General features: G+C 30.9%; 2 protein-coding genes across 2 annotated transcripts; both read right to left on the bottom strand.

Moving 5' to 3' along the window:
- Positions 1 to 655: 655 nt before the first annotated feature.
- Positions 656 to 3,267, bottom strand: sing (MARVEL domain-containing protein sing). Its single transcript, XM_013326617.1, has 4 exons — positions 2,824 to 3,267; positions 2,552 to 2,734; positions 1,358 to 1,498; positions 656 to 819 (listed from the first exon to the last, which is right to left on the bottom strand). Exons 1-4 carry the CDS (start codon positions 2,968 to 2,970, stop codon positions 742 to 744), a joined length of 549 nt encoding a protein of 182 aa, XP_013182071.1. The 5' UTR covers positions 2,971 to 3,267; the 3' UTR covers positions 656 to 741.
- Positions 3,268 to 4,385: 1,118 nt separating this feature from the next.
- LOC106128270 (uncharacterized) lies at positions 4,386 to 10,005 on the bottom strand. The gene is made up of 5 exons (XM_013326578.1): positions 9,817 to 10,005; positions 8,515 to 8,640; positions 5,980 to 6,168; positions 5,369 to 5,491; positions 4,386 to 5,152 (listed from the first exon to the last, which is right to left on the bottom strand). The coding sequence occupies exons 2-5, from the start codon at positions 8,626 to 8,628 to the stop codon at positions 5,078 to 5,080; spliced, it is 501 nt and encodes a 166-aa protein (XP_013182032.1). The 5' UTR covers positions 8,629 to 8,640; positions 9,817 to 10,005; the 3' UTR covers positions 4,386 to 5,077.
- Between the last annotated feature and the right edge of the window lie 200 nt (positions 10,006 to 10,205).

The following is a 10,205-nucleotide window of genomic DNA, read 5'->3' as shown; positions in this document are numbered from 1 at the left end:
GAGCTTATATGAGTTTTCTGAACATAATTTTATACAAGCAACATTTTAAAAGAGCCTTATACTATTTTATAACTAATTTTATATCGCTTTAAAAAACACATGTCGTTTTGAACGACTGTTCCATTATTAGTAACATTAAATGCTCACTGTATCCACATTAGAAATGTTAAGTGTTATTTATTTATTTCTTTAATATACATTGTTAACTAATTACATTAGTCAAAACATAGATAAGTAACAACATTGTTTATACTTTAAAAAACATTTACTTTTGTTATGCCTAATTAACACATAATTTTAATAATTTTTTAAGCATATGAAACAGGAATGAAAATAAGGTTTATATGTTATAACAACTCCACTGCTGTAACCCGTAACGTAAGGGGGGAATTACACAGTCTCACGTAAACCTAAGACATAGTAAATAAAGGGCGCCAAAGAAATGTCGCCCAAATCGCTGGTATCCCTAAAACTAACATTCGTTGTAACCTAGTGTTATTATTATATCTTATATATAAAATTCTCGTGTCACAATTTTCGTTCCCATACTCCTAAGAAACGGCTTGATTCTCATGAAATTTTGTGAGTATATTGAGTAGGTCTGAGAATCGGCCTACATCTATTTTTAACCCCGCGCGGACGGAGTCGCGGGCGACAGCTAGTTTAAATATAATGTTATGTATCTTTTTATACAAGTTGTTCAAGAGTGGAAATTGTTTGTTATTGTTGTTAATCGTTGTCTTATCGAATACCCTTATGGTACTTATATGATATGTAGGCGTCAACTCCGTGCACAATGCCGACTATAACACCAATGTACTGGAACAATAATAAATATATTATCAAATTAAACATAAAAACCTCCATTTCAATAAAATGATAGCAGTTTGTTGACTTTAATTAACATTATCGAAGAAATAAATTAATGTGTTTGATTATTAAAGTATGTTTTTCTCATTTATCAAATTAAAAAATATCTGTCTCTTCTTTTGCTTGTTAATTAATTTTCCTAATTCTGGTTAATATGAGGACTTAACATCTAGTTAACGAGTTCATAATTGGGATGTTTTTTACCTTTGGTTTCCGAGACTAAAATCGCTGTATAAAATATATCGTCATCTCCGACATTATTTTTGACGAAATGAATATGTTTAGATTTACAACTCAGAAACCTATGGTTAGTGTATCAAAATTGTCCAATTTGTAATTACTTTTACGATTTGTAAGTACGATTTCTAAATATCAACTTTCGCTATAAAAATCTTGAAATATTAAAATATATGTAGAACGTTCTAGATAATTCCCTAGCGTAATACGGATGTCTTTATTGAGAAATTAAATAGCGGACGTCACTTACGTATACGGCTGTCATGGCGGGATACGCGGCGTACATGTTGATTAAGGAATATCTCGGGTACAAATATATATTCACTGCCACACCCATATATGATGACGCTGACAAATATAAGAAGCAGGCAATAGCGTTAAATACAAATTCCTGAAAAATAAACAGAAACCATAAAAATTACATGTCAAATAATTAAATTGCATTTAAACAATGCCAAAAAGTGTTGCCATTAGCCTTGCAAATTATCTAATTTCGGTATTTGTATATCATCATATGATCAATATCTTGATTAATAGATTTTAAAGTAATATATACCTTGTATCGTTTACATTATTTACTAAAATCCAACAGAATATTTAATTTCCTACTAATTCTCAATCACGATAATGACGCGCATTCTTTTTGCATTTACATGTACCATCATTACAAAACTTTTTAATTGTTTTTTTGTACATCATTCATTTGAGTGAAAATTTTCATTTTTGATGTTAGGTACATAAAAATGGTTATTATTAATATTGTATAATATTATTAACAGATTTTCCTTATACGCTTGTTATTCGTTGCAAATTAAAAAGCCACAAGGGCTTTTTCGTCCGAATTTCAATTATGACAACTAACATTGCTATATATATATATATGTCGACTCTCGGTAGAAAAAAGGCTAGATAATAATAATGATGGCCTGCCAGGCAGAATTAGAATCATTAATTGTATTCGTAAGTTTAAAAATTACGTTAAGTCTATCCGCATTATACGATAATAAAAAAATTAAGAAAAAATACGTTTTATGATTTAATCAATTTAGTCATAAAGTTCAAGTGCAATTTGCAGCAAACCAATCGTCAGCCGACAACCGACAGCCCTGCCCAATTACCATTATTTTTATAATCATAACGATAATATCAAATGATAAGATGGCAAGACGCGATTAGAGGTTACTCAAGTGTAATATTCAATTTCAGGGCTTAGCGTTAGTCACGATTGCAAATCATGACTTAATACCTAACTAAAATAACCTGTTGCTACTATATTTTAGCAATTCATCATAGACTTTTGAACTTATTTTTCGTTCGCATTTCAATTGTTATGCGTTTCTTTCTTTACATTGTTAAACTTCGCTCCTAACTGTATATTATGTTATTAATGGAAAAATACACATTAAATAAAAGTTTATATATCTTATTGAAGGAGCAAACTTACGAATATAGACTGTCGTATCAATTGTTGAGAATTAGAAGAGAGTACGTAACAGGCAATGAGGAGGGACGTGGTGAGGAGACACGCTGATGCTGTGGTGAGAAAGCCATGGAACGCAGAGCCCATGACACTGGCCTCAGACATACCGTACTTCACAAGCAAACTTTGACAAAGGCCACCTAACATCTGAAACGAGTAAATATTCTTTAAAGTAGGGTTTAAAAGATATAAAAGAATTAGGTATTTTTTCTACAAATAATTAATTCGGTACTTACGGCTTCGGCTAGTTTGATTATACCATGTTGTGATGTTAAGTATCCAAAGTTGATGCATTCACAGCATCTGCAGCAACAGCATTTGATGCCTCCCCCGCTATGTCCAGCGCTGGGCGCCACCCGCACTATCGTCGGTCCTCGGGTCATTTCTTAAACTTTATGTTTCGTTATTTAATCGTTTCAAATCTTTCAGGGAGCACAAACACGTCCAAACCAGACTAGGAATGTCCACGGGAAGTTCACTAGGCTGAATGAATTTCACAATTTACAGAGAGTTAGTCATACCTAATATTTTTAGTTTTAAATTCGCGCGTCCAGTTCGAGATCGTTGACCGTAATGTTTACTATTGTTCTAACCTAAATAAAAATTGGTTCTTCTCCAACTAGCTGATATAAAATGTATGTAAATAAATTCAATGAAAAAGTGCGTCTGAACAGTCTCAGAGATTTGTTTGAATGTTACGATCGGCTGTGCGTGGACTCCCGTTCTAAATATAAATGAGCGCACGCGTCGTGGAGGGTTAATTCTATATTTGGCTTATTGTTTATAAGGTGAAATACTCATCCCTGTATCCTGTACCACAAAGAGATGAAGATTCAAACAAATTTCAATCTTATTAAGCTTTCAATAAAGGCGAAAAGAAACTTCGTGGAAAGTTTCTTTGTAGCTGCAAATTTTGTGTTAGTTTTTTTTTTTAATAATAAGTTACATTTCATTGCTTTTTCTACTTTTACCTCATGTTTCGCCATCAACGCCGTCGTGTCGCAGATTCCCACATATCCCAAAGGTTTTTGATTTCGTGTAAAATCAGAAAACGTGAAATGTCACCGTGGACATCGTATGGGCCCAAAATTAATCGTGGTACAATTTGTCTTCGTCCTCATAATTCGAAATTATAAAATAAAACACGTTTATTAAGAAATTACAAATTTTATTACACATATAAAAATAAAAAACATACTTCATCACAAAGTTATAATATTAAAATCATGAATATTATTTAGAAAAAAGATTCAAAAAATGTGTAATCGTCAAAATCTAAGGTAATCTTATACATTTTGATAATTAAAAATATTATTATTATGTATCTTATTTTGTAATATGGTATTGACAAGCTATATTAAATATAAAAATATCGAATTTAATCGATTTTATAAGTCGTTATTCTTTTTAATTATCTCGACAATACACTACAATATAGTCGTAAGATAATAAATGCAAAAATTCTATTCAAAATAAATATAGACTGACATGTTCAATATATTTTTTTGCCTTTGAAATAGCCTTAAAAGCAATAACTTAATAAAATATATCAAAATAAATAGTGGAAGACAATATGTTGTCGTAACACTAACCGCATTTCAACTGATAAAATAAAGGTTAGACTTCATAAGCAGGTTAAATAGCTCTTAGCTAAAGTACCTGAGAAATATAAACCGACTATATTTTAAGTAATTTTACTTACATCGATTTCGCATTTTAAATTTATATAAATAGGTACATAATCGTAACATGTGTTAATTAACAATCGGTGTTACTTATTGATATAAAATTTAACATGTTTGATGTGCTTATTTTGCAGAACAAAGTAATTTGGATCACAATTATTCAAAAATTGCAACAGATTAACTTTAAAAAAATGGAAACATTCAAAAAATATAAGACGGAAATCATACAATTTCTTATAACTACGCGAATAACATTTTTCTTTTGAAGCCATTTCCATAATAATATGTAATTTAATGAAGTATTGAAACAGAAACAGAAGTGTTTTATGTTAAGTTTTCATTTGTTTCTTATTTTACTTAAATATCTTTAATTAAGTTAATAAATAGACCTGTAACTTAATTATTCCTGCTTTACAATTATCTCTTATTGTAAACAACAAGGCGATCGTCATAAAGTAGTAACGCTAAATAACGAAGAATCTATATTATTCTATTTTATTTTAATGTCATACTCTGTTAATCGAGGTACGTCACAAAAAAATTTCTTCGACTAGACACAAGAGGCTATATTAAAGCAAAACTACGACATCCAATTATTTCTCAAATCTTTTTCTATTGTATATGTTTGCATAAAATATTTGTACATGTTTTCAAAGGAATATTTATTCTCTCTTCTTTTATTATTCTTCTTTGTTCTTTTACTTATAGAACAAAACTTAAAGTACAGAAAGCATATATTTTATGTTACAAACGACATCGTAAGGCGTATACATGAATCAATAAACCAGTTTTATTACATTAAATCTTATATACCACGGTAGGTACGATTCGCTAGGAAAGTACTAAGCAGATAGAGACCGGCCATTACAAGACCCATCACCTGTGGACAAAGAATTAGTATTTAAAAAAAGAATAAATATTCTCATACATGTTTATCATATTAGCAAAATTCTTTTAACTAGCAATTAATCAAACCAGTAATTTTGCCGACAATATTCTTTATCGATTAAATTAATAATTTTCCTTTTGCTTATTTATTTACCTCAATTAAAAATCTTATCATCAAATTAAATGTATTTAAAAAAAATCAACTTACTGCTGCAGCCAAATAAGGTTCAAAATCATTCCGATAGTTACTTTTCTGATGGTTAACTTCAATTATAAGTGTCAGACCAGCTGCTAAGTACAATATAAAGGCCACTCCGTGGTATATCACCTCCTGGAAGTGACAATTAAATAAAAAAGTAGTAAAATAAAAGTATCTATAATAAAATTGAAAAGACATGTTTGTAAACAGTGGTAGACCCTAGTATAATCAACATCTGTTCACGAATGGACCGGCACGCCCGTGCAATACCGCGACCGCACAGACGACAGGCGTGAAATGGAAGTCATTCCGCGTTTCGTCTGATAAATGACAAGCGTGCCGGAGGCCTAATATTAGTCTCCTTACCCTTCCTAACCTTTTCATATTAGAAACGGATGGGAAGAGGAAGTGGATTAGATGGAGGAGAGTTTGTAGAGTGAATAGTATGGATAATATAAGCCTTTGTCGCTGGAAATATTCAGATAATATTCTTAAGAGTTAAGTTTCATAAAAACTCTCAGATTCTATTTATTGTTTTGAGAGACAAGGTTTTGTAATTGAATATTTAAGAACTTAGATCTAATTAAATCTACGAATAATTTAGACAAACACAAACTTACGTATATAGTTTTCGATATCATAGATGCAGTGGTAAAGGACACGAGGCAGGCGGTAAGCAAACAGAAGGTTCCGACCAGACAGGCGACCGCTACTAGTAGGAAGAAGAGCTCGGGTTTCTGATTGTTGTACCTATAGAAACCCGGCTCCAGGTAATACCCCACCACGCCGACACACGCCGCCCCCAGCAACTGTAAAGAAGTAGGTATAAACAATAAGAAAACAGTATTCTTGATTAACTTTAACAACAGCTTTGGCCATTATTTTGTTACCTTTAGTTATAACACAAATAAAACACTTATAATATACACTTGTACATTATACCTCCTGATTATTTTATAATGAAATTTTGTATAAAATTTGATATTTCCTTTTAATTTACCAATTTATTAAGCTAAAAAAATTTACGTAAGTAATTAAGTCAAAATCTTCAAAGATTTCATGTGAATGTGACAAACATTGTATAATATCTCGTATTAAAAATATGTACACTATAATCTTGTGAATTATAAACACATCGACTGAACACACGGCTATTAAATTTGTATACTTCAAAAATAGTTTGAGACTATGAAATCATAGTCTCGGGATACGACGTTCTATTACAAAAATTGCATTTGCGTAAAACTTTAATAAATACTTTGCAAGATTATTAGATAAGTCATAGACCATTAGACAAAATATCATTTAAATACGGGAATGTCAACTATGTATGAAAATTACATAAACTTTTATATAAGGACCAGATATAGTTAAGCTAACGTTATTTTGTCTAGGCTAGAATCTATATACTTAATGAAGCGTTTCGTAAATTAATCTATTAAACTGTCGTCGACTCAATTCGCTAAATATTTGTTCGTAAACGAGGTCCCCCAGTTGAAACCTTGAATTCAATACGAAATGCAATTACTACAAACCAACCGAGCAATTTTAAGGAAAATCGTTACAAAGGTTACTGTAGAATGAACTAATATTTTACCACGTATTTAACTAATGTGAGTAAGAACAGGTGTTTGTTAATTTAATTGAATGAACATAGTTAATAAAAACTGTGATTGACAAACAGAAAATAACCTTAAAATATAGATATACCTACATAATATTTACATTATTATTTTAAGTAAAAACATATTCGTTAAATATGAGATTATTATTGCTAAGAAAGAGGAAGAACTATATAGATGTTATTGATAACTCTTAGTTATTTTAATAAATAGTTTAAGATAATATTACTTTAGTTTCTTACGTTTAATTTAAGCTCTGTTATCGCTGACTCAAAATAAATATTGAGTCAGAGATGACGCCACGCCCGAGCCGCGGCCTAGAGCACGAGTATCCAAAAAGAACGTCTCACTTAAGACTTCGTTTACACTTTGTTAACATTTTAACAACTTTTATCTATTTTATCAACAACTTATTTAACAACTTTATTTCAAATTTTAACAAAAATCTAAGTAATTATGAAATCTGACAGCAATATAATCATTAGTTCTAATCTAGTTAGTGACAATTACGTCGACCTTATGATAACTAACTGTCGCCCTCTACTCCGTCCGCGCATAATTAAAAAAAAACTTAATTAGTAGCCTATATGTTCTTCCAGGCTTAAACATCCATCCATCCAAAAATTCGCATTTATAATATTAGTAAGATTACCTGATATACTGCTACTTTGTATTAAGTAATTTTATCTATCAATTTAATTATACAAGAAAATCAAAGCTCTTGTTATGAAGCATCAGGAATTTAAAACGTTTACCCTGACCGATTTTCGTATACGAAGGTATTTCCATCGCTTCGAATGTTTTCATGAAACAGGAAAGCGATGTTAACCTCGCATGAGCCTCGAATATAAATCGTGGCCACGTGTGAGTAAATGATGAATAAATGGACTTTAAGGTTGTATAAAAATGAAGTATATCTAAATTCGAGACCTATTTGTTTATCTATTTATAACTAATGATTGATTATGCTTAAAATCTTAAGCTTATAATAACATAGAAACGAGTCTCAAACCTCAGGATTGCAACTAAAAATTATAACGATATAAACAAATATTAATGACTATATGCAAATCTAGTTATCTTTTATGTTCAGCCTGAAAGACTTTATTAAAACGCTTATACTTTATACAAAATCTATCAAAGTAATTTAACAATATTATTGTCATTTGTTTGAACTTAAAACAAGTAGTCAGATAATTGGCGTGTTTAAAATTAGCGCTTGCGTAACTCGCTTCCTTATATTCCAGTATCAATGACATAGAAATAATGTAAACTATATGTGTCAACTCAATTTAAAGACTTTAATTTGTTTGAAATGAACTCTGAAATCACTGGTATCATTTTGTGTGTAAACGTTTCAAAAGAATCTGCATTTTTTCATATTTAATCCAGTAGATGGCGCTGTTCATTGTTAAGAAATTAAAAAAGGTTAATTTCCAGGTGTTTTTTTTGACTTCATAACTAAAAAGTAATCGTTTAAGCAATAATGTCTACTACGTTTGCTAGAAGTCATAAAGAACCCTTCAAACATACCAGTTGCGCTAGTTTAAGAAGTCCGGGCAATGTTCCCAGGTAGCCATTGTTAACGAAGATGGCATGGCCGGTGCTCGTCGTGGTTGTCCGAGTAATCGTCACTGTGTGAGACATTATGCTTCAATGCTGGAATGCGGAAAAAAACATGTTTTTCATTTGTTCAAACCTTCTCAAAATATGATTGTTTGTTTAGTATTATTATTAGGAAAAAACTTTTATTCAATTAAAATAATCTTTGCCTTAAAATAACAACTACGAAATAAAAAAATTGTGTTTTCAGCCACAGACTTAAAAGTGACGCGTATTTTTTTGGAAAGTTAGCAAGACTTCACAGAATTTAGATTTAGCATCAACAAATCGACTCTACGCATCACTTGCTTAGATTGTTTTCCTCATCTCAAGATGTTATAGTTACATTTTAGATATATAAAAGTTAAGGTAATGTAAAGGCGAAGGTAAAATAAAGTACAGTAGAACGAGGAGATCTTTTCTCCAAAAAAGGTATGGATCTCGTAGGTCGACATGTTTTGTCGCCACGCGGTCGCGACCGTCGAGCTGGCGAGGTCGATGTGCAGACGCCCTCATACACTTACATACAAATATAAACACCATGAACTATATCGATCCATCATTCATTTATTAAATCCATCCATTTAGTGCATTTACCTCTTTTGATTTAGTTACGAGTTATTTATACTCAAATGCATTCTAAATATACCTTTTAAACTATATCTTTTTATATCTTATCTGTGGTTAATGACAATTAAAATCAATTAAAGAAAACTAAGAAGCAGAATACAGAAATAATAAAGTCAAAAGCACAAAAAAGATAATAGTATCTGATCTATGATGCATCACAGTTTGAAATGTTTTACCCCAAAAGTAAAAATTCTTTATTACCTCGTGATTATCAACATTTAGAAAGTTTTACTATTAATATATTAAATAAGTAACAGCTACAATTTAATGAATATCATGAGGGTTATAGAATAACATCACTCAAAATCGAATACCAAACAACAGATCATATAAGCTGGAAGTTTCGACACCTAACCACTGAGCCAACGCGCCTGTGTTGTAATATTAACATAACAAATATTATAGACTCGTTAACTTCCACTTAGCTAATGTAAACTGTCTGGTTTAAGTAAAAATAAATAATATAAAATAATAAGCCATTGAACGAACGAAATCGCCGGTCGTATAAAGATATTACTATAAGAGATGCGTTTACTTCTTTAATTACACAATAAATTATATAGCAAATTAGAATATATGTAAGTATATATTTTTATTACTTACGATTATATTTGTCCACAAAAACAAACGGCGTGTTTATAAAATGAACTAACAAGCAACGCTCCAACGCGAACGTTGTATAACCAACTGCAACTCTTTGGCACTGACTGCCACGGTGAGTCAGATGTGGTCGCGCATGCGCGTAGGTGGCTACTCTAAACACGCGAATAATAACATACTGGACAAAATAAATGAAACCGTAATTTTCCTCTTATTCATTGAATTTTTACTAATAAACTTTTTATTCTGAAAGCAGCTGCAAATTTAATAAAATGTGTCAAGGCAATCCATGCATTCAAGGCTCATAAAAGTTATTCTCGGAACTTGCAACCGAATGATGTTATTCTGAACGCGACTGTAACGACATCTATCAGTGACCAAGGGAACCATTA

This window comes from Papilio xuthus, unplaced genomic scaffold (assembly GCF_000836235.2).
Source record: "Papilio xuthus unplaced genomic scaffold, Pxut_1.1 DF828780.1, whole genome shotgun sequence".
Taxonomy (NCBI): domain Eukaryota; kingdom Metazoa; phylum Arthropoda; class Insecta; order Lepidoptera; family Papilionidae; genus Papilio; species Papilio xuthus.
The sequence above is the reverse complement of the archived record's forward strand: the minus strand, read 5'-3'. Positions and strand labels throughout refer to the sequence as shown.